Source organism: Sinocyclocheilus anshuiensis, unplaced genomic scaffold (assembly GCF_001515605.1).
Source record: "Sinocyclocheilus anshuiensis isolate Anshui unplaced genomic scaffold, SAMN03320099.WGS_v1.1 scaffold1003, whole genome shotgun sequence".
NCBI lineage: Eukaryota > Metazoa > Chordata > Actinopteri > Cypriniformes > Cyprinidae > Sinocyclocheilus > Sinocyclocheilus anshuiensis.
In genome coordinates this window covers 2,133,610-2,159,392 of record NW_015542495.1, presented here as the reverse complement: position 1 = coordinate 2,159,392, position 25,783 = coordinate 2,133,610, and the positions used below count along the sequence as shown (strand labels likewise).

Genomic DNA, 25,783 nt, shown 5'->3' with positions numbered 1-25,783 from the left:
CACAGTGCATCAGTACATGCCTACCCATCCACCCACGCATTTATATATTTTTGGTTTGAGATCTCTGTCCTGTCTCCTTATATATATAACAAAGGCTTGACTGATCATAAATCGACTGATTTTTCTTCACTCTACAGAGAGTCAGTCGCACTGCCTTGAGCTGCTGGCCACTATACTGTCATTCTTCAACACATATCTTTGTATCTATCTCTATAAGGAACAGAACTGGGACAGAGCGAAAGTCTCGTTACCCCAGTACAGTAGAGCAGCTTGGATTTTATCATCTCTCTCCCTCTCTTCCGCTGGGGTTTAATTAGACATCATTTGCATTAAGAATATCTCCACAGCTAGAAAGAGTTTCATGACTGGAAAATGTTAAAGTGGTCCATCTTTTTCTGCAATTATCCATGTCCAAAGAATATTAGCATTTACTGAATGTGAATGTCACGGTTATGTGGTCAGAGCACTGAATCATTCAATCGATAGAAATGATGCGTTACCACATGCTAACTGTCCAGCTTCTGCAGCAACTTGGCCAAATTGACAGTGAATTAAAATGGTCACAATATTAGTTACTTGTTTGGTTAATTTTGAAAATGTATTTCAACTTAATCTCTAGACTCAAAGAATCTAGTTTAAGCTAGATTTCTGCATGGTGATTACATTGAAATTTGAAACCTGTCCAGACATGCAAAATCTGATTATTTTGTGCATACAACTCAAATCCATTTAGTTTTTTCTAAAAAAAAAAGACTGATAATGGAAATCTGATCTCTACAAATCCATATAAATCCATATATAATCCATAAAACACAGATCTTATGCAGATCTGTGTCCAAATACCCTCATTTTTTGCTCACTTATTGTAAAAATGGTATCCTAAAAATGAACTGGTAAAATCTAAATGAACTGGTTTTATTCAAATAAAAAAAGATATTTAGGCATAACTGACTGAACTTAAATACATTAATTTAAAGAAACAACATTTTTCATGGGTTAAATTAGGTTAAAAAAAAAATTGCTCTTTGTATAGCTCTAATATATGTGACCCTGCCTGTGAAAACCCAGCTAAAGTCATTTTTTGTGATTTTAGGCCTACTGTTTTCTACATAAAATCATCCTTTATATCTTTAATATTGACTGAGTAAGGCCATGTCAAAGATTGATATCATAGTGAAATTTAATGGTTGAAATCAAACTTTGATGCTTGTTATCTCATAATTAGATTTTGAGACTTTAGCCTGGATTTCACAGACAGGGTCACATATACAGTATAAACTACAGAGAGTCTGTTCTAAAGATTGGTTTTGAAAACCAAATCACATCTGTCAGAAATCTAAACCAAATATGAATCCCTTTTTATTTCATCTCTGAGCACGTAAACTCTTATGCTCCCATTTTCATAGACTCTGACTCAAAGATATAACAAGTTAAGTGAACACATCAAATATTTATAATAAAACTGTATTTTTTATTCATCACAAACCTGAACCCATTGCAAACCTGAAGTTATGTATAAAAAACTGACTTGAACCCACCCAAAATGGTTTGTCCTTTAGCAGACCTCTATCGTGAGCCTCTTTGATTGCTATAAGCAAAAACCTGTTTGCAAGAGTATGTACGTCACAGCGCTTCGCTCTGGCAGTAATAACATCATCTATGAGCTAATGTGCGCATGTGCGTGAGTTTGCTTGGCAGTGACACGTTTTAATCTGTTTGTTTCCCAGCCGCACACAGCAGCCCAGAGGCATTTGCCCTCATCCTCTACAGCTCCTCCAGATTAACACTGACCTCCTTTAATAAGCCTTGGCATCTTTCTCATCCTGGCATCTACTTTCTTTCTTTCTTGATTTTTCCACCTCTTCTTCAATTATGCCTTTTGTTTGGCATTTGCTTTTAGGGCGCTTTCACGCTAAAGCTTTTGGCATGAAACCGAATCCATTTGTTGTCCAGGGTTGTGTAGAATTTAATCACCTCACTGTCGGTTCATAAGTTGGAATTGAACTGGCTAGGACCCGACAAGAAGATGAATTGGAGTATGAATCTGAATGGATAGAATGTAGAATTTACTAATTGCAATTCAAAGAATTGAATGACAAGCTTTCCTTTTCCTTGTGGACAATTACCTTTATTGGGGTAAATTTCTTCCTTCAATTGATTTTAACTCTTTCCCCACCAGCGTTTTTGAAAAAAGTTGCCAGCCACTGCCAGCATTTTTTATCATTTTTGCTAAAATTTCATGGCCCCCAGAATATTTTGTTGTATGAATATCTAAACATGCAATACACCAAAATAAAGAACAAAGCCTGTTCTTATTCTTATTCTGTTTTATTCTAGCTTCAAAGATTTTTTTTTTTAACACTTCAGTGTAGGTAAGTTTCATAAAAAAAGCAACATTTTGAGCAAAAAATTTTTTTTTTAGCATTTTTTATCAAATACTACATCTGGATCATATTCAGTATGATGATCAAAGCAAAGATAAGAGCGTATAATATTATATAAATTCAAATTTTAATACAATTCTATTTCCTGCTACCTCAATTCAAATTCAGATTTAATTGTAATTTAAAAAGCATTCTGATGCAATTCTGAATGGCACACAACCCTTATGTCTGCTTGAAAAGGTGAATTCGGGTACATCCGCAAATCATATGTACGTGATTTGTCCTAAATCATGAAAATGAAAACCAAATAATTTGCATTTTTGTAAATATTGACCGGTTATTCATATGACAGTGTGTGGTTGAAGATACGAATTATGTATTTTGTCAGTAGTACTTTATAAAAATTATTAAAATACACTACCGTTCAAAGTTTTGGGATCAGGAAGTTGTTGTTGTTGTTTTTTCTTTATTCAGTAAGGATGCATTAAATTGATCAAGTGACAGTAAAGACTTTTACATTGTTACAAAAATATTCTATTTCAAATAAATGCTGTTCTTCTTAACTTTCTGCGAATACATCAAAGTTTCCAAAAATTAAATAAATTCAGTTTTGCCATCAAAGGAATAAATTACAATTTTAAAATATATTAAAATAGAAAATTGATATTTTAAATTTTAATAATATTTCACAATATTAGTACTTTATAAAAATTATTAAAATACACTACCGTTCAAAGTTTTGGGATCAGGAAGTTGTTGTTGTTGTTTTTTCTTTATTCAGTAAGGATGCATTAAATTGATCAAGTGACAGTAAAGACTTTTACATTGTTACAAAAATATTCTATTTCAAATAAATGCTGTTCTTCTTAACTTTCTGCGAATACAAAAAGTTTCCAAAAATTAAATAAATTCAGTTTTGCCATCAAAGGAATAAATTACAATTTTAAAATACATTAAAATAGAAAATTGATATTTTACATTTTAATAATATTTCACAATATTACTGTTTTACAGTAATTTTTTTATAAATACATATACAGCTTGTATAACAGTGTAAATTTGCTGTCCCCTCAAAATAACTCAACACACAGCCATTAATGAGGTTGGGGAAAACAATCCTGGGTTCAAAGCAAGCAGTCGAATCATGTGTGACAACAGAGCAAAGTTCCTTGATTATTACGCCGGAATGAGAGTATAGTTCCTAGCCATATCAGCCTAGAAAATCGCATTGCTTTTCATTTTCCGTCAGTCTTAGTACACAATGTAACCAGGGGTGTGAAGTAACGAATTACAAATACTCACGTTACAGTAATTAAGTAGTTTTTATCAGTAATTGTACTTTTTTGAGTAGTTAAAAAATTGTGTACTTTTACTTTTGCTTGAGTACATTTTAAGTGATGTATTGGTACTTTGACTCCGCTATTTTTCTCCGTTTGTGGTCGTTACATGCTTATTTTAATTTTATTCAAGTTTTAAATAGGAAAAATATCAATTTTTAATATCAAACATTTTTGAGCGAGATGCTAACTGTCTAATCAGATTCAATGATCTATGCTAAGCTGCAGCTAAAAGTGCTATCACCAGACCTGGAGATCGGCTGAATGGATTCGAAAACGGTAAAACTCAACTGTTTAACTCTAGGGGAGTTGGAAAATAAGCCTATTTTCAAAAATAGTGGTGTGTTCCTTTAATATTAGAAACAGTGGACTATGCCTGCTTGCTGTTCTTTGCTCATTCTATTTGCATAACCTAATTTGGGTGTCGTGCAAGAGCCCGGTGTAGTGAAGTGGTTTGGGAACATTTTGCCCACAGCTGCATTAGCTTGAGAAAACACAAAGATTACATTCAGTATCGTCAGCAATAGAGAAACGCATCAAGCGTCCTTGATGAGCCCTTGATGTGGCCTTATTTTGCTGAGCTAGAACTAACTTGTCATGTATTGTGTGTGTACGCTTCATTTAAAAACTAATTACCGCAAAAGTGAGTTCATTGTTAAACACCTTCCTAATCCACGGCCAGCGAAATTCCAAGGCAGAAGTTGGCTGGAAGAGCGCAGTTTGCGTACTCAGTTCAGCATATTAATAAACGCAGGGCTGGCCGATGATTGGGCGCTTTACTGAATGCCGGTGTATTTGCAGGTCTTGGAACATTGGGATCCTCACAGCAGTCCCACAGCCAGTCTATCTATCCATGCTCTCCCTCACAGCGCTCCATATCTGCACTGGCCTTCAGGTCCAGAGTTTGACCTGACCAAACCTGACCCCTATGACCTCTATGAGAAGTCCAGGGCTATCTATGAGAATAGGCGTAAGTAACTTCTTGCTAGCACCTAAAGCTAGCATTAATGCCTACTGCTAATCTGTGCTGTTTACCTACTGTATTTTTCCACTCCAAAAATGTGCACATACACACCAAACAACAAACGAATGTACATGGCAAAAGATATGTAGCAGTGTGTCCTAATGAGGCACAATGTGCTAAAACAGCTAACAATAAAAGCTATATTTTCTGTGGTGAGTGTTTGTGAGATTTAAATGAGTGACACGAAATTTTGGCAACTACATGATTTGTAATTCTGTAGCATTATGTTGAGTTGCCCCGCCCACAGTGAAATTTAATTGGTCGAATTTTCCACTCCACATTGTTGTAAAAAATGTAATGGAAAAATCATAGCGTCAAATATCTGCTTTAGAAATGGAAGTTAAATTTAATTGTTTTCAAATAAAGTGTGCCAAATTTATGTTACAAATGTTGTTAGATTTTATTGCTGATATTAATCCTGTCAGAGCTGTAGTTGAATGTCTGTTACCAAAATTAAATAGAGTTCAATATGGCCACTGAGTAAACTGAAATTAAACATCAGATATGTTCATCTACATCTTTCCGTTTGGACCAAAAATGACTTTTACTGGTGTGTTATTGACTTGAGCCTGGTTAGAGCATGGTATCGACTCTCGAGTGACCATGTCAGCTCTCAGACTCAAAAAAATACTGTTTTGTTGTTGTCTCGTACAATGTTATCCTCCATGCTAAGTGTTCTGAGGTTGTTGTGTGTTGTCAATTTTGAATTTTTCCACAATGAGATCTGTGGAGCTGCTCTGGGGTCCGGGAGAACTTTAGTGGTCTTAGTGACTTTGACGTTATATAACACTTTGCATTATTAATGCAGGTACTTTCTTAACCAGATTTAGAGACTTTACTACACATACAGGCTTTCTGAACTTTTTCAAGGTCCCTGTGAACCATATTCACTGCATTTTAAGTAGAAGCATATGTTTAATTCAGCAAATAGTTTGAAATCCATTAATTCATACAAATGTGAATATACTTATTACTGTACCTAAAATCTACTGCATATCGAACAAAAAAGTCTGAAATGTCAATAGAGTTAATGTTGCATTTCTAAAGGTGCTTTAAACTGATTGACAGCGATTAAACCGATAGATGTCGTTCTGCTGCTAGCAGCCGTTTCTATTCATCTTCTGTCTGCACACCCATAATTGCTTCACTGTGCATTTGCATAAACTTTTTTCTACTGACCTTTTTCTACTGTTTTAAATCAGCAAGTGTGCTCTTCCTCATTAATGCTTCCTAGTCTATACCTCCTCTTTAATTTTGTATATAGTTTCTCTTTAGTATTCACAGCTGGCAATGACAGGTTGGCAATGGAGATGTTGGTTAGTGTTGATGTTGTTTGATGATTATCTTATCTTATGTGCAATGATCCTCCATAGAATTATAAGAGGTTTTTGCTTTTTTATTATTAGTAGTAGTAGTAGTATTATTATATTGCACAGACACTCTATTGTAGATACCCTGGTGTTGTCCAAACAGTTTAGTTTCTCTTTAAGGCAAGTATGCTCGATGGTTGATTACATTTTGTATATTTTTCTGTGAGCCGCATCTTATTGTTTGAGTAAGATGTTTTAAACAGCCTCATTTTGTGAAATTGCACCGCCTTCTAATCTGAAAGTGTCAGGAATGTTTGAGAATGTTCAGTCGCAACACTGTTAATGTTTTATAGCTGTTTGAATATGCACTTGATGTTGCAAAGATGCTGTAAAAATTTGGCATTCTGTCAAGTTGGAGAATAGAAGCTTTTAAAATCTCATTAATACTTATATTCAAGTATTTCAGGAGCTTAGGTTTTAGCAACAAGGACACATTCTGTTTATGTTAATACATATTTTATGTGATCTTTTATATGTGTTTGAATTAATCTTCTGCAAATATTTGGTCACCTGCAATTTAAGACTATTTTTCATTTAGTATCATCATGTAAATGTGTTATTTGTCTAAAATCATTGCTAATTATGAAAATATATGACATGATAAACTTTTATCAGCACATTTCATCACTGCAACAAAGAAAATCAACACTTCTTTGAACAATATTTGATATTGTAAAAAGGCTAAAAAATAATCTATCAATATTTATGTATTTGCTCTTAAATGGTTTTATATGCTACATTTTCAGTCATAGGAACTATCAGTCATTAAGAGTTAATCTATTTAAAGTGTGTTTTCCATGCTGTTCTTATTGAACGCAAAGAAAATTATTTAATCATTTTATATACAGTCGTTTAACAAACATCAACATTGAACTACATATGTTGTATTGAAACATTTCAAACCATGCAAAATGTCTCCCAGAGACTTCCGTGAACACAAATAATTTAATTCTGAACTGATTCATTTCAAAAGAGCTCATTTGAATCAAATGAATCAAACTCTAATGCAATTGAGGTTTAAATTAGAGAGCTTAACATCTTAAAGCTGTCGTGTCATTCCACAAGCAGAGGGCACAAAACCAGCCTACTGCTGCAGCTGAATGAAAAGCATGTAAATCATCACAATATACACAATCCTGTATACAATATGTTGGTTAAATATCACGAGCGTAGTGGTTGCAAATATCACCCAGCTCTAGCAGAGATGCAGATGAGGTTGCAAGAATGATGCAGTTGAAGATCAGACTCCCTTTCTGAATCAGAATCAGGCTCAAGCTTGCACCTAGTTTAAATGCAATATACGTACGGCATAATACATGGCCGTGTGTAGGTTTTCAGGCAGAAATGCGCAGCTCATGCTGATCTCAGTGCTTGTCTGTTCTGAGCCAGGAGATGAACTTGAGTTCTAAGATATTGTATAATTAAAAGCCCAAAATCAAGAACTGACTTCATGCATCCACTGAAAAAACAGCAGTTGATTAAAAGTCAAATCAGAATTGTGAAAGTATAGTTCACATCATTTTGTTATCAAATGACGAAGTGTCATGATGAAGTGTGCTTTTGGTGCATTTTTGTGGGCACTGTATATTCACATATATCTTCATTGCTTTGTAGCTGTTGGGCATTATATTAGTGAGACAGGTGATGTATATATTGTAGTATATTTCCAGGTGTGTGTGTTTATATAAGCAGTGATTTATGGGCTGTCCTTGTATACCAACAATAGCTGTTTCCATCCACCTATTTGTATGCGCATTTTGGAATATCGCATAAAAAAACACTGGATGGAAATGCCAAGATGCGCATAAATTCTAAAAATGCACATAAAAATCTTATGCGCACTATTGAGTAGGATAAACTTTTTGTCCAATAAGAAAAAATGCACACTAAACTACGATGGAGACACTTTTACCGAATAAATTCAACCACGTGCATCAAAAAAGTCCCAGTGTGACCAATCTCATTGCACAGCATCTGAAATGTTGTTATGGTCGTTCTGAAAAGTATTTCTGTATAATTGTATAATTCCCAAACAGCAGCGTCCACCTCCGAAAGATGACAGCATTTATTGTGTTTCGTCTGCTCGCTCTGAGGCAAAACTAATTTATTATATATGACAATTATTATATTAAGTGGCTTCTCCTACTTTTCTTGGTGATACTTAATGCCAGTTTATCAGGAAGTGATGATTTTGTTCTTTTTGACTCGTTGGATGGAACAGTACTTTATTCACAAATGTTTTATGCGATATTCCAGTTTTGCGCATAAGTTAAATCTGAATCTTTGGATGGAAACATAGCTATTGTCCAACAGTGAACGTACATTTTTTAATATATTGTGTTTAATAGCAATTTGTGGTGGAAATTATATTTTTAACATTTTGGGTTGAAAGTGGCCACCTTCTTTGTCTTGTTAAGGCTAATTTTATTGCTACATTATATGTATCCTAAAAACACACGGTTAAACAAATACTTGAATATAAACAAGTTTCTGCATAATATTACAAATATTACAGCTTGACTGGAAATGACACGCAATCATAATATTAAAAGTCGGGGGAAAAAAGCTTTTACACCACGCAAGCAAGATAGCAAAACACATTTGACTATTTATTTGTTAAATCTGAACAAATATGTGATATTTGATAACTTTATTAGGGTCACAGTTGTTTGTTGTGGTTTAAATGACACCGACTGAAGAACATGAAGCAGAAGTAATAAAGGTTCTACTGTACCTCTGCTGCTTATCATGTGTCCTCTCTCTCTCGTCCACTCTGTCTAATAATTCTTGGTGTAGCTGAGGCTCAGATTTTGTGCCCTCTCAAGCTCTACCTCCCTCATCCTTCCCGCTGTCTGACTCATCCTCTCAGTCTTATCTTCCCTGGACAATCGTTTCTCCCCCTTTGCATCTCAGTGGAGCGGTTGAGGAAATGTCTGGCTGCTGGCTTTTTTGGCTTACTGTTTGATCACAGAAGGACTTCAGATCAGCTTTAGCCAAACCGTATACTATAGACTCTTCCTTTCTTTCTTACTCAAACACACTTGTATTATTCGTAGTTGATACCTGAAAAGATGATAGAATTGTGAATGGTTATATACTATGTAAAAGTATTGTAACATTCAAAACCTCTTTTCCAATCCAAAAATATGTTTTAATGATCTTGTTTTGACTGGAGACACATGAACTCCTGAAATATACAGTTTAGTGGTCATAATACAGAAATATTTGACTGTGCAATGAATGCAATGATTAACCAATTAGAATCAAGTATATATAACCATGTTCCTTTTATTTCAGAGTCATTTTCTTTCTCGCCCTGTTATCTTCAGGTGAACCCTGTCCAGAGAACGGCCGCAGCCCTGGATCGACCCAGCACAGTTCCCCCAGGAGTGACTTCAACTCTAGAATGTTCTGTAACAACTCCGCCCCCTCTCAAAACTCCGCCCCATCTACCACAGGCTCCTCCCCACCAGACACTGTAGCCAATCAGAATCTGCAGCCTAGTGATGTCACCATCCAGCGCAAGGAGAGCGAAGGGTTCGGATTCGTTATTATCAGTTCTCTGAACAGGCCTGAAACCGCGGCTGCTGCTGGTAAGGAATAATTATTTTTGTACACTTCACATGCTTCAACTTATTTTCAATCTGGGACGTTCCTTTACTGTAATAGCTCACTCAGGTTGGCTGCTCAAAAGGGTCATAGTGACTTGTGCAGCATGTCCTCATAAACTGGTGTATTAATAATGGATGCACTTCTATTTGAGGGCTGAAGAGGCTAGTTACAATGTTCTAATGCAGCGCCCACACTCGTATATAAAAACAGATCCACTAACCGGAAAGGACAGAGTGCAAATAGAGAGCTTTCTCGGTGTATTACGTAAAAACTATTTGTGTGTGTGTGTTGTCAGCCGTGCCTCATAAGATCGGCCGGATCATTGAGGGAAGTCCAGCAGACCACTGTGGGAAGCTCAAGGTTGGAGATCGCATATTGGCCGTCAACAATCAGTCTATCGTCAACATGCCGCATGCAGACATCGTCAAACTGATCAAGGACGCGGGACTCAGCGTCACACTCAGGATCATCCCTCAGGAGGGTGAGTTGATGCCTGTGGAACTGTTTGAAAGGGATTCTTACGCAAAAATTGATTCTACACTAATTCTGCTACTGAAGAGGCTATGTGTAATTGCACATTAAACTGAGATAAAAGAAAGTATTTTAACATCAAAATGGTTGAGACAACTATAAGTAAGCCATTTATTGGTTGACTTCCTGAACATTGCTCTGACATGTCAAATGGCTCAACAAATAGTGTGAGTTTGGGCGGGACTACCTGTTTTTCTGGGCAATGGAAGAGGTTGGGGCAGTGTCCTTTAAGGAGCACTGTAGCTTTAAGGAGCCCCTGACTTTTTTTCTAAAAATTCTCAGTTATTTCAAACAAGCTATCCTTGTACAGTTGCTTTCGAACATAATTTAAGTATTTTTAGAATTTGAAATGCTATAACTGGTTTTTCTGAATGGTAGTTTGTGATAAAACTAGAGATTGTGCCTGAAATGTCAGTGCTAAAATAATTAAATACAAATGTTTAAAAAAATACAATTTAAAATCACAAGAAAGTCATACAGGTTTGTAATGAAATGAAGGTGAATAAATGATACCAGAATTTTCATTTTTGAGTGAACTATCCTTTTGAAATGCAAATTTACTAAATGGTTGCACTACTTGTTTAAGATACAGTATTTCAGCACAAGCCACCAGAAATCCACTTTAAAGGGATAGTTCACCCCAAAATGAAAATTCTGTCATTAATTACTCACCCTCGTGTCGTTCCAAACCCGTGAGATCTTCGTTCGTCATCAGAACACAAATTAAGATATTTTTGATGGAATCTGAGAGCTCTCTGACGCTCCCATAGACAGAAACGCAACTGTAATGTTCTCTGAACCAGCCTCCAAAATGGAAACTTGTGCCATGCAAATTGCATTCACAGCTTTTGGACATGTTTGCGATGTTATTTTATTTGCATAATTATTTCAGTGCATTTAGTGGTAAAATAACAGACGGTACAAGCAAACTGTACTCATGCAACACTTAAACTATTGCTTTAGTTGTAAAAAAAATACCTGTGTTACAAAGAAAAGCTTTGAAAATAGCTTAGCTTTTTGTCTTTTCTCCATTTTTCAGAGACGAACAGCACGCCTTCTGCAGGCAGCTCAGAGAAGCAGAGCCCTATGGCCCAGCCCAGTCCAGTTTGCCAACCCAGCACTGTGAACCAGACCAGTGCTGCACCTCCACCTAACTCCACCCCTCAACCCAACTCTGCACCTCAAACCAGCTCCATAACGCAGCCTACTTCAGAAGCACAACCGAGCCCTGTCACTCAAACCAGCCCAGCCAATCAGCCCAGCTCAGTGACCCAACAGAAACCACCCACCCAGCCCTCCGCAGTGCCAGTAAAGATCTACAGCCATGACAGCAGGCAAGGCACCAACAAAATTACATTATGACTTAAATATATTTTAAGTTGTTGTACTAGTTTTACCATTGCTCTGTGAAATTTCACCGGGCGAAACCAAGTATGTTATGAATGATATTAATAAATTAAAAAATTGTACACAAAAAAAATTCAAATATCATTTTAAATGCTAATGGCTTTAGACATCACAACATTATTATGTACTGTATGAAGGATATGAATTATATATATTTTGCTGAAGATAAATAAATAATAAGAATAAATATGGAGCTGAAATATTGTACATCCCTAATCATTTGAATGGATGAATTCAAATCAAACTTGTTTTGTAATCAAGTTAAAACTACAAAACTCTACAAAAGTTCACTATTTATGGAGTGAATCCCTCTCTGACTCACAGACTCTCTCTCACTATTATGTTGTTGCGTAAAATCACTTATTTCTTACAGAACTGAATAATTTACCTACATGGCTCTTTAAAACCATTTTTAATCATTTATATACCCTGCAGAGACCAATGATTTCACTTCCTCTCCATGCTCGCTCAAGTTTCAATATACACCCAAGAGCTCCTCAGGCTTTGCCATTTTCAACAGAACATTATCCTGCATTAAACTTTAAAATTCATTAGAGCGGTAGCTCCGTCAGTGGTAAGTCTGTTTTGATGGCATCCGCTGGAAAACAGACGTAAACAGAGTAAATATTATGAGAGAATCTCCTCATTCTTATATATATATATATATATATATATATTACAGCTTTTGCTGCTGATAAAAGCTACTATTTTAAATTGCCACATTTTTGCAGACAAGTTTGACAAGAAATTGCCATAAAAACACCATAGACGTAGTCCAAGTCTCACTTGCTATTGCGTATATTCCAAATGTTTGTATAAGAGTCAGCATCACCAAATGCCATTGGTTCTGCTCTGACTGGTTGTTCAGCTACAGGTCAGAGGTAAAAGCAAGACAGGATGTAAAACCCGATATTCGACAGCCGTTCACTGATTACCGCCAACCCCCAGTGGACTACCGACACCCTCCTGTAGCAGATTATCGACAGCCACCAACGCTCGATTACAGACACCCCCCACTGCTGGACTACAGGCAGCTGTCCACTGACCCTCGCACCTTCCCCTTACCGGACTACAGGATGCCACAGGTAGCTCTGCTGCCACTCTGTATTCACTCAAACACTGGAGTAGAAATGCACACTGATATCGTAATTCATCACTGAAATGGCTATGTGGCACTGACAGTGCATTTCCATAAAGTATGTATTATGCATGTCCATAAAATGTCCATAATATGTTTACATGTGCTTGCAGGATTTTGATTTCTTCACGGTTGAGCTGGAAAAGGGTATGAAAGGTTTTGGCTTTAGTATCCGTGGAGGCCGCGAGTATAAGATGGATCTGTTCGTTCTGCGATTGGCTGAAGACGGACCAGCAATACGCAATGGAAGAATGAGGGTGAGCTCTATCTATCTATCTATCTATCTATCTATGTCTGTCTGTCTCCATCCAACTATCTATCTGTCCATCCATCCATCCATCATCTGTCTGTCTTTCTGTCTGCCTGTCCTTCCATCCGTCCATCCATCCATCTTTTCATTCATCCATCCATCATCTGTCTGTCTATCTCTATGTCTGTTGGTCTGTCCGTTCGTCGATTTATCCATCCATCCATTCATCCATCATCTGTCTGTCCATCGATCTATCCATCCATCCATCATCTGTCTTTCTGTCTGTCTGCCTGTCCTTCCGTCCATCCATCCATCTGTCAATCCTTCTTTTCATTCATCCATCCATCATCTGTCTGTCTATCTCTTATGTCTGTCGGTCTGTCCGTTCGTCGATCTATCCATCCATCCATCATCTGTCTGTATGCCTGTCCTTCTGTACATTCATCCATCCATCTACATCTGTCTGTCTTTCTGTCTGTCTTTCTGCCTGTCCATCCATCCATCCATCCACCCATCTATCCATCCATCATCTGTCTGTCTGCCTGTCCTTCCGTACATTCATCCATCCATCTACATCTGTCTGTCTTTCTCTCTGACTTGCTCTCTGTCTTTCTTTCTGCCTGTCCTTCCGTCCGTCTGTCCATCCATTCATTCATCCATCCATCCATACATCATCTGTCTTTCTTTCTGTCTGCCTGTCCTTTTGTCCGTCCATCCATCCATCCATCATCTGTATGTCTCTCTCTGTCTATTGGTATGTCCGTCCATCCATCCATCCATCCATCATCAGTATGTCTCTCTCTGTCTGTCTGTCCGTTTATCTATCCATCCATCCATCATCTGTCTTTCTGTATGTCTATCTATCTATCCATCCACCCATCTATCCTGTTTTGCTGCTGTTCTGTTGCTTGTTCAGCTCATATCCGTAATGAAGCTGTCATAGCTAATGTGAATAAAAACAATCCCCTTAGGATTTTCTACCTCTCATTACAGCCTTTCATATTTAGTCCATTACCTGCAGATCACACACAGTGACCGTTCCCTTCCATTCAAGAGCCTCAGTTCTGACAGTAAACATCATCCTGTCTTCTTTTGGGGCGTGAATATATCCACAGCACAAACTGCCTTTTGAATCTATAATTAGTTTGTGGTGGAACAGACCCATGGTACTTAAAAAGTCCATTAAGCATGAAGTCATACAGCCCCCAGCAGACACTGCTGCTGCTGCTGCGGTAGATTTCCACACATGCCCTCTAGATACACCAAAAACACGAGAGAGCTGCTGACGCTGCTAGCTGCGATGCTTTTACTAACACTCTCCACCCCAGAGGTCAGAGGAACCGGCCCCAGACATAGTGTAGGAACAAAAAACGAGACACTCCTTGTCAGTAATGAGAGAGTTGAGGGTCGTACTGCTCTCTGCCCCTCATTCAAACAAGATCTTAATGAGTCATAAAAAACTTGCTGCCCATCACTGGCAGCGACCTGCCCGGACTTCCACATTATCCAGACCATTTGAGAGGAATTCTCCATTTGTTACTATAATTGGCTCGTTCTTTTTCCCCAGCCCCTGGCCAATTAGTCCACAGACACAAGACAAGTTCAATGCACCTACATGCTCAGCATCAGTATATGCTTCTCCTGTTTTAGTGGCGCCAATATTTTCATAATTATACAACCTTTGTCTATATTATTTGTTTGTGTGTTAAGGGAGAATATGATAGTATTTATTAAGGATGTGAAAACTGCTTTTCCTATTTTTTTACAGCCATATTTTCCTCTGATAACCAAGATGCATAATTAATGCTCAATAATTTTTTTATTATATGTTTATAATTAGTATGTTTTTAAGTTATGTTTTCTTTCACAATGGCAAACGATTATTAGGCTACTGCTATAAAAACATATTATGCATTGTTATATAAAATTAAGAAGGATCACAACAGAAAGTAATAACTTTATTTTCAATCATTTTTAACATAACACTTTAAAAATTTTGTCAGAGCAAGACACTGAAAAAGTGGTGAGATAAATACATCTGCATGGGAACATAGAAAAACAACAACAAAATGTGTTTGTTCGACAGGGTAACAGAGATATTTAACAAATAAACAGGCAACAAAAAAAAATCTATAGCCTTTTTATTACACAAAACTATCTTAGCCCACACACAAATGAGACCTACGGATTATGCATAATAACAGGAATATTGCTCACAGCAAATGATCTGACAGTAATTTTCTTGAAATGTATTGTTAAAGGCGGTGGATGCACTACACAAGTGGCACTTTGATGGCTGTGCTTTAATGAAGATGAATTTAGAGACACAACTGCTGCTATAAATATTAAGATAAAACAAATGATGAAAAAAAAAAAAAGTTGGTGGGCAACTAATTGTAGTAATATTGATCATACCGGCTTCCTTTGTATCAAAGAAGGGCAATCAACCAGTCCCTCATTATCCTCAATAGTCGTACACCTTCCTCACAGTTGATGAAGAGCATCGGTATTGTAGCTCATAGGAACCTTGTACCCGTGATTCATTCATCCAGCTATGTTAATTCTGAAATTAATTAGTACTCGATCTCATTCATGACTGCTAATGCTGATTAGCGCTTAACCGAAACAGCCTACATGAGTTATGGACCTATATTGATCCTACTGAATAATTATCCTTAATAAATGATAGTCATATTAGTTTTATCATTAAAACCAGAGAGGGTGCGATTCAAAGCTGTCAGAAAATAATTACTGCTGTTCTGTCACATCTGTCTTCGCAATCTTAGCGATCTGAATGCTAGATAAACATTCTGGAGAGTAGGCTGTTTGCTCAGAATGGATTTTCCATCAAAAACACTTTTTCAAATCGTATTTTGTCTGTTTTGCAGGTTGGTGATCAGATCATTGAAATAAATGGGGAGAGCACGAGGGATATGACCCATGCTCGGGCCATTGAGCTCATCAAATCGGGTGGCCGTAGAGTTCGCCTGCTGCTCAAGAGAGGCACAGGGCAGGTCCCTGAATATGGTAGGTCTGCACAGGCTGTTTGAACACGTACCTTACTGCTCACAAATGTCTACAGTATTAGCTCACTTGGTTTACAGGGTCTCAAGAGGTGGAGTAACCTACAGTTTGTCTCATTACAAGACAGATCTTTGGAGGAGGTGATGTTTTATTGGGTAATGTATAAAGAAATGTATAATAGAGCAGATTGGCAGGAGATCACAGCATACATTAAGAAATATGTTGTGAAATAACTTATTCACACCAGGAGGACAATATGTGCAGTTGACAGGTTTTATTTGATATTAATATTCTGCTCTCAATGGGAATTTCTAGTAGATCATTTTAGAAAAAAGTCACCACCAGTTACACTTTTTCTCAATTGCTTTAGCTCATTTTTTGAAACAGTCTTAAAAGGGTCGTGAACTGCCTTTGTTTTTTATTTTGTACTGTTATCTGAGGTCCACTAATAATGTTATCAAGATTTTTGCATCATAAAACATAATTTCGAAGTAAAAAGCTATTTTCTGTCCTGTTAACCCCCCTCATCAGAACACTCTGTTTGAATAGACATGGCAGATTGTCGACTCTGAAGTAAACACCCACTGCTATGATTGGCGTAGTTGCGTATGTTTGACAGCGTACATTCCTCATAGATAAACGCTGCTGTGATTTAGGTCAAAAACGAATAAATAAGTCAATACATATCAGACGATCTGTAAGAAGAGACAAAGCAATAGTGATCACATAATAAAAACAGTTACTCACACGTGTGTGTTGCCACATTACTGTCAGATCCAATATAGTCAACACAGCATCGTCTTTTAGATTCAATCTTTTTGAAAATCCTGTGTCGAATTGTGCCTTGTTTGTAAACGAATCCGTGGTAAAATGAAATGAACAAAGGACCAAGTTCTTACTGACGCGGTCTGGATCTTCATTTAATTAAAAATAAAGTTCATCCACACTTTCCTAACGTTAGGATCAGAAGGATGGCAACGCAAACACTGTTTTTCCACAACTTGGCACTGCACAGCATCTTGTTGTCTTCACAGCCATCTTTATTGTTTGGTTTCTGCGTAGACCTGTGTGTTCGCCTCTCTAGTAAACACTACATGCACGAATCGGTGGGTGGGGCTAAACAGGCAGTGATGTAAAAGCAGACGTTGATCTTCTTCTGCGGAGGTTGTGCTTATCCACACTATTACATCATAGAGTAGAACATTCCACAAGCTGTCATTTTGGCAGACTGGCTTCAATATAAACTGTTTTTAGACTAACGACAAGGTTTTGAGTTCTGAAATGTACAGGATGTGTTTTTAGTACAATGACATCTTATATGTCAAAAAATCAAGGGAATTTTGGTTTCTCAGTTCATGACCCCTTTAAAATTCTCTAAACTGTAACTATTACGAATGTTTGGTTTATGGGAAATCACAACACAAAATGTAGTAACTCAACCAAAAATTTAATGCATGCTTCACAACCTAGTTATTGTGTCATTAAATTGGCTAATGGCACCGAAATTAAAGATTGATCAACCCTTGGAAAGTTTTTTTTTTTTTGGACACAGACGCTTATACTATACAAAAATATAATTTAGTGTGTCATATTGAGCTTTTTAGATACAGATTTCAAGAGTAAGTAAAATAAAGGTTATGCTCAAACTTCTGTATTCTGCTAAACAGGTTGCGTGTGTCAGACTTTGTTCCGTGTTTTGTGTGTGTTTTGCTCCCCATGTGCCCTCCTTGCCCATATTTGGTTAGTTTCCTGTTCCTTTCCTGATTATGTTGATTTAATTCCAGGTGTTCCCCATTTATGTCCATTGATCCCATGTGTGTCTCGTCATCCCCTCGTCTTGTCATGTGTTTAAATAGTGTTCCCTGTTTTTAGTTAAGCGTCCGGTATTGTTCATGTCAACCTGTGCTATGTGAGTTTTCCTTGGTTCCTTGATGTCATTAAAATTCTCTAGATTGATGTACTCCTTGTCTCCCTCCGTTCCTTGCTCCGCACTCCGCCACAGTAGGCAGTCGTGACTGAATCCAGACTCAGGCGGTCTGAGGTTGGAGCGATATGTGGAGGGTTTTCTCGAGGGCGGTCTGAGGTTGGAGCGATATGTGGAGGATTTTCTCGAGCTCTCTAACCGCGTGAGCTGGCACGACGCCACTCTAGGTGCGTGCTTCCTGCTGGGGTTGGATGACGAGATAATCCGCTGCGATCTTCCGACGTTTGATTTTCCCCTGATCGAGCTGATTAATCTTGTGCTGTTCTTAAATGGTTCTGATTTCGAAGTTGAAGAAGTAAAGAAATTTCCCAAGCCTCGTCATCCAACTCCCACTGGAACGCGCCGCGTCTCCCCAGCTCACCCCACGCCGAGAACCTCCACATACCTCTCCAACGGCTCCTACCGCCTGCCCAACCCCAAATTCCCCACTGTCCTCTGAAGCTCCACCGTGGTCCTCAGCCCAGGAGCGCCGGCCACTCGGAAGTCAAGACGGCTCACTCTAGCCCGCCGGCCACTCCAAAGACAAGCCCGCCAGCAACTCAGAATTCAAGTCCGCCGGCCGCTCCGTAGATAGGCCTGCCAGCCGTGCCGTTGTCAAGCCCGCCGGCCGCTGCGAAGTCAAGCCCGCCAGCCGCGGCTCTCTCAAACCCGTCGGCCGCCATTGACGCAAGCCCGCCAGTCACCAAAACAACAAGCCCGCCGGCTGCCCAGTTCCCCCGTAACACAAGGAGGAGGATGAAGAGAAAAGGATGGCCTCCTGAACTACCTGCTCCACCGTGGCCTCCTGGGCTGCCAGCTCCGCCATGGCCTCCGAGTCTGCCAGATAAGCCATGGGTCCCGGAGCGGGCGCTGCCCTGGAGGCCTTCTGTCCGTTAACCCTGTTCCTAGAGGCCTCCAGAGCGCCCACCCCCCCTCCCCGTTGAATGTTATATGGTGCTTGGTTCCTTGATGTCATTAAAATTCTCTAGATTGATGTACTCCTCATCTCCCTCCAATCCTTGCTCTGCACTCCGCCACGGTAGGCAGTCGTGACAGCGTCACTTCCGGATTAGGCCTTTTGTATGTTTCTTTAAATATGGAACTGTTTTACTCAAGATGCCTTCTAAGAAGATAGCAAAGATGGTCATAACCAATGTCCATCACATATGCAGATTGATATCTTAAAGTTTTTCATTTTTCTTTTTCTCACTAACATTCTAATATTAAAAAATAATAAAATGCCAACAATAAAAACAGCTAGCTAGGTTAGCTGATTACTTTACAAGTCCTCAGTTCATCGGTTCATACTGCTGTTAACACTTTCTACAACAGGCAATAAAGGAATGTTTTAGTTGTGAAGAACACGACAAGTTCACTGAGAATTAACTAATAAGTTTTGATCAGCAAGTCATGTGCATTTGATTATTCTGCAAATTATAGACTGTACGTACTCTTTTGGGCACATGCCAAAACATGTACAACTTGCATAAAATTAATAAGAAATTCAAATGTTGTAAAAGCAACACTGTTCAATGACCTGAACTTACTGTTTTGAGAGAAAAAAAATCTCATTCAAGAATTGAGCCAAGCGATTGAGAAAAACCATTCTCTTGTACACTAATATTTAATAACTCTAAAATTTTCCTGCTAACACAACACTTCTTTAACATGACTGTGACAGCATGCTCTTTGTATTAATGCAGATATAGCTAGTCTTCTTCTCTTTCATCAATTTTATGGCTGTCAGTAAATAATTCTCACTTCCGTTCTCAATTTTCCTCACTGAATACTATCTCAGCACTGATCTTAATTCTGTCTTAGCCTGTGGCTACTGTTCTAACCCTAATGATTGGTCTAGGTTGTTACTTCACCTCTTATAGGAATGGTACCTTCCAGTCTCTCCATGTGCATGAAAAGTGACAACCATGGCTCCCCCTATTTCTTCCTAATGGGCCATCCTAAAGACACGGTTTGTAACAGAGTGCATGCATTCTAACACACCAGTCATCATTCTTTCTTGGAGTGCTGTGGTTTGGATGTTTTTTTTTTATATATATATATATATTATTTCTTTTATTTTGTTTATTTAATTTATATGTATATAAAATATATTTATACATTATAGCATATATACAGTAGTTTTAAACATTGTGTATTTTGTATCTGAATCCGTGTTAGTGAATGTAACTCACATGTACTGTAACCTGTCTTTTCATAATATAATATTATTAGTCTTAGTTTTGGTATTCGGACATTATACGCACAGAGTACCTATAACACAAGCACAATAATCTTCATTCATTCACCACAGTCACAGTTGTGAGAAAAGGGTTATTTCAGTGTACATTTTGAGCAATTACTCAAATTAATCATTGAGCTGATTCTTTGAAGCAAACAAGCAAACTTATTCACATAAATTAATCAAATTTCCCAAGTTTATTGCCATTTTAATTAAGTTTAAATCAGAGATCCTATTCAATTATCTCTGCATTAGCGCTCTCACATTCAAGTTGCAAGCAAAACTGGCCTACCGCTGTAGTCTTTAATGGTCTAATAAAAAGTGCATTAAAATCATTGCGATTTTATATCACCAGCTAATAATATTGTATATATTCTGAATATTCAATATATTGTCTATGTATACTCCTATTCAAGTCATACAGTGAAAGCATATGTCTAGTAAAATTCACACACTGAAAGAGAAACAGCAGATCTACCCCTAGACGCACATACACTCTTAGCATTCTTGTAACTGACTCTCCATTGTGATGAAAACTTAACTCCTACGAGCTCCTAACAGCCATTGAAACAACTCTATGCGCCCTTGCCTTTGAATTCCGCTCACACTTGGCCATCTCTTCTCACACATTTAGTATCCCACTGAGATCTCAGTGGCACCACAGAAACCTAGCTGAAATGCAGTCATCATGGGATGGTTGTGTCAGCCTCTATGGTTTTATATTCCATACCTGTCTTCTGTTTCACAGTGAATAACCCTTTATGAGCTTGGCCAGTGATTTTTGCTACACTTGGGCCATATAACCAAGAGAAATTTACCCCAGTAGAGAAAGAAACCGCTAGCGCAGAGACACAATGATACATAATTGTTTACACTTGCCATATTTCCCTGTATTTGAAGCTTAATAATAAAGAGATGCTGTTGTGTTTGTTTTTTTTGTGTTGAAATGAATTCCCAGCCAGTTCGCTTGTTAGCACACATTAAAATGGCCGCCTGGGTGCATAAGTGCTTTGTAGGTTGGCAGAAAGCTGAGCAGTCCTCAGTGCATCCTGTGATATACGAGGAGACAGGTAGGATTAGGGATGTATAATGAGAATATTAAGGTTGGTGACCCTCTTTCAGTTTGGGTTGTGAGTGTGTTGGTAAAATATGCTATTGTGTATTGGGAGTCTAAGGAAAGGAAGTGTGGAGATGTCACTCCAATAAAAGAATCTTGGTGTGAAGTGATGTCTGTGTGTGCATGTGTGTGAGTGGAGGTTGGGCGGATAGCATAAGAAGCCCATGGGAGAACCTGATTATTCTACATCCAGTAGACACACATGAAACTAGCATACTGGCTGAAAACTATCCCATTTCCTGCCAGAAATGGAGGTTGTTTTGGTATGTATGCAAACAATATCATATAGTGCTTTGTGTCCTTACAAGAAAAGTACTATGGCATTTCCATGATGCACAGTTGGTAATGGACCATGGTACTGTGTAGTTACAAGGTACTCCAACATACTCTGAACATACTTTGTGTAATTATCATAATACAGATCCCATACTATTTGCATGGTACATTGTAGAAAAAAGCCATGGTAATAGGGCCTTTCGCACCGCAAGCGTACTGTCCATTTAGTTCTGGAACTAAAGCGGTGCGAAAGGCCCTAATATCATGGTACTTTGTATATTTTTTGTCATGGTTTGTGTGAATTTTTTTTTTTTTGTTTCCCCAAACAAGTTCAGCGCAAATCCCACCACTCAACCGATTCTAAAGATTTAATTGGTCATGTAACTCACACTGCTGATTGCCTACACAACATTGAAAGAATTACTAACCCCTAACCCCAACCTACTGTAAGCCTACCCTCATTTAAGAATTGGTATTTTGATAGATAGCATTACTGTTTGTCACTGAATCCATTACCATTTGAACTGAATCCATGAAGTCTGAATTTTTCTTGAGAGGTGACTGCGTGATTGAGTTGACAGATGAAATTAGCTTGCAGGGTAGGGTTTGCGCTGAACTGGTTTGGGGAGTGTGTGGTTCATGTTCTTTAGATAGTAATTCTTTGCTAGTGTTAGCTTTGGTTCCACTAATCTTCCTCTAGTGTGTTTTCAATTGTTCTTCTTTCTGTTTTGGTTTAAATGTTTGGATGTAACTGTTCCATGTTTCCCCAGCAGATAGTCCCGCCCCCTGGGATGCTCACACTACAGCCTCCCCAAGTCTGTCGGAAGTAGCACCACCCCTCGACAGCTTATCTAATCCATCAGCTTCTTCTCATGTGAACCCACCCACTGACCCACCTCATACATCGTCCTTGGAAGCAGCAGGTCTAGACTGTTCCCAGGGTCCTAGAGACCCAGAGAGTAGGGCTCTGGAGCAGGCCAGTGTGGGGAAGAGGTCAGCCCTGGCAGGTGGAGTTGGGGGTGGGACCAAGCAGAGGGAGGGCAGCAGGACCAACCGTCACTCTATTGGAGGGAAGAGTCAGCAACAATACCTTGATGAATTTGCGGGAGAGCCCAAATCCCACAAAGGCAGCCAGGCGAAGTCCAAGGAGTGCAGGAGGGAGTGGAGCAATACACCGTCTCGAAAGCGAGACTCGCCCAAAACTTCTCCAAATGACACCAACATGAATGGGGGAAATGGATGCCTGGATGGTAGCAACAACCAACAAGGAGCTCTGGTGCCATTCAAAGCCCAACCAAAGGAACCAGAGAAAGGGCAAATGAGCCAAGAGAGTCGTCCCAGCCACAACTCCAAGACCAGCAGCAGTGCATCAGGCAGGAAGGCCACAGTATCCCCAGGGCCCTGGAAGATCCCTGGTTCAGACAAGCTACCCAGTACCCTGCGCTCTGCCACCTCCACCATCAGCAGATAACATCTTATCACAATCTCAGGCCCAAGTTTAGACCTTACTTTTGGCTTTGACTTCTTTTGGCCAAATTTTGGACCAACCTTTGGCTATGATCCGCCTTGTTTTGGGACTGGACGGGCTCTTCTTGATTGCTTTACACAGGCTTGCTCTACTTGAAAGAGATCGGTTTTAACCTTGACTAGGTACCACCCTCCCACAATCCTCACTAAATAACTTTCCATGCATTTCTAGACAGAGCATTTTTTATTTATATTTTATTCTAAGTTATTTTAACAGATATGACACCCACCACCTTAAGAACTGGAAGCATTCACTCCAAAAATGGAACCACGGTAGAATGAGTGATGCATGTAGCGTGCAAAAAGATTCTCAGACTTGTTTGAACTGTTGGGGAAAAGCACTCAAGGCTCAGATATGTACATGCATAGAGAACCACTTACTGAGTCTGAACCACCTCTGGTGGCTACAGCAATTTTTATACACTTTCATTAAAAAAATGAAGAATACTGAAGGAGTTGCCTGACATACAGTTTTTGTGTATTTGAAGAATGAATATGATTAAAAAGATCCTATATGAGTGGACACTCGACTATGAACTCTGCCTTAAAGACTGACCTGCAGATGTCTGTATAAGGGTCGGTAAAATTAATATAGATATAGATATATTATATGACTACATGTATGTGAGACATATTGTAAATATGGTCTTTACACACCATTGTGAGCCCATACTGGAGTACTGATATCATACACAGTGTAAGTTAGATGAGTGTAATCTAGAATTCATTCCTACACCACTTTAAGGTTCGTTCCCACTGACATTGATATAAACTTGAGTGGTTGCTCATAGGTGTTCCTACTCAACTTCAATACAGAACTGTAACAGGAAACGGATCACATGGGCTTCACTGTCTACACTGACATTGGTAGTTGCTGCAGCCTCAAGTTGTCTCTTAAAATCGCAAACTCTCATTGATGATTTATGACTACCAGTTGCTGCAAATTGCTGTCAGTGTGAGTACCCAATTTCTGAATGGGCCAATGGGCTTTGACCTTCTCTTGACTCTCAATCTATTCTCCCTTTACGTGAGTACATGAACAAAGCAATTTGAGTCCAAGATGGTTTCGATGAAATGGTTTGATTAGGGCAGAGTGCCTTATGCCAGGGGTGTCCAATCTTGCTCCTGGAGGGCCACTGTCCTGTAGAGCTTAGCTCCAATACTAATTATATACACCTGAACCAGCTAATCAAGGTCTTCGGGATTACTAGAAACATCCAGGCAAGTGTGTTGGGGCAGGTTGGAGATCAACTCTGCAGTACATTGGCCCTCCAGGAGCAGGAGTGGACACCCCTGCCTTATGCTGACCACTTGATGCTTTATTTGAGCTCTAAATCCTAGGCAATGACATCAAGACAAAGAAAAACTTAGGCTGCTATAAATTCATTGGACTACTTGTTCCGTAGAAACTGTGCAAAAGTAATGCCAGATCTGAATAAGTATGCCGTTACATCCGTGTCTCTGAATGCTGATTGGTGTCTAGAGAGACCAGTTTATGTCCACAGTATAGATATATCAATATAAAATTCAAAGCTATTTTCGTACATAGAAATAGAGGTGAGAGTCTTCTAAAAGAAGTGCAGATATTTATTAATGATATCTTTGACAGGAGTTCAAATGTTTGTTGAGCACTTTGTCTTTAAGTAGACGTGTACATATAAAATGCAGTACTGGAAAGAGTATATGCTGGAAAGTTAATTCTAAAAATCCTGCTATGAAACTATGTTTATTAGCATATTCCCCATATAAAAGGTTGTGTGTTGGTAAGTCTCTAGTTCACATGGTTCATGTCAGGGCTTCAACACTCCTCTCCACACAAGCGCCATGCTTGTTGTGAAAACGTTGTGCTTGTTGCACCCTTCACAAAAGGGTGATTTTAACAAGCTTGCTAATAGCAAATTCTGAAAGTACATGAAAGAGGTAATGTATGCTATTGTCATGCAATGTTTTTTTTCCTCAGAATGTCATTATCCATCTTGTGCTGTATTTTGATGTATCTACATAGACACAGTCTATCAGCCTCTACTAGCTAGTATGCTAAGATGTTAGCTTGCTAATCAAAGGCTAACTGAAAACACAAAGAACCAATTAAAAGGTCTCAGCTTATGGAATTTCTTTGACATTTATTTGGTTATGCTTTGAAAAGGCCAAAGTAAATGAGGTCAAAGTTGAAATAGTTTGAACTTTAAGTGTCATGTTAAACATCTGTGTGCCACACCCCTTACAAAAATTAACCAAAAAAAAAAAAACCTGGTTACTAGTTAAACCATGGTAACCACAAATTAACCATGGTTTTGCTACACTAGCCATAGTTTAACCATGGTATTTGTAGTAAAGCTGGTTATACAAATGGTAATCTATACACCAAAAAAACATGGTTACTACACTTTTATTATAATAAAACCATGGTTAATTTTCATAAGGAACGGCAAGGTGGCTAAAGGCCCATTCACACCAAGGATGATAATGATAACTATAAAGTTGTAATAATCATTCTAATTCTATGAGAGTAGGGTAATGATACAGTATAACGATGACACAGAGAATCACTTTCAGAACAATTTTTTTTCCAGCTGATGAATGA

The 25,783-nt window shown here is 38.5% G+C and overlaps 1 protein-coding gene across 1 annotated transcript in view; it reads left to right on the top strand.

The window, feature by feature from the left end:
• Nucleotides 1–25,436, top strand: part of LOC107694149 (membrane-associated guanylate kinase, WW and PDZ domain-containing protein 2-like) — a 220,476-nt gene extending 195,040 nt beyond the window's left edge. The window contains exons 12-19 of the mRNA XM_016493754.1: nt 4,523–4,691; nt 9,445–9,708; nt 10,023–10,208; nt 11,298–11,592; nt 12,534–12,750; nt 12,917–13,060; nt 15,942–16,080; nt 22,443–25,436. Of these exons, the coding sequence (XP_016349240.1) occupies nt 4,523–4,691; nt 9,445–9,708; nt 10,023–10,208; nt 11,298–11,592; nt 12,534–12,750; nt 12,917–13,060; nt 15,942–16,080; nt 22,443–23,143 (2,115 nt within the window). The 3' untranslated portion in view covers nt 23,144–25,436. The remainder of the gene's footprint in view (nt 1–4,522; nt 4,692–9,444; nt 9,709–10,022; nt 10,209–11,297; nt 11,593–12,533; nt 12,751–12,916; nt 13,061–15,941; nt 16,081–22,442) is intronic.
• The last annotated feature ends 347 nt before the right edge of the window (nt 25,437–25,783 follow it).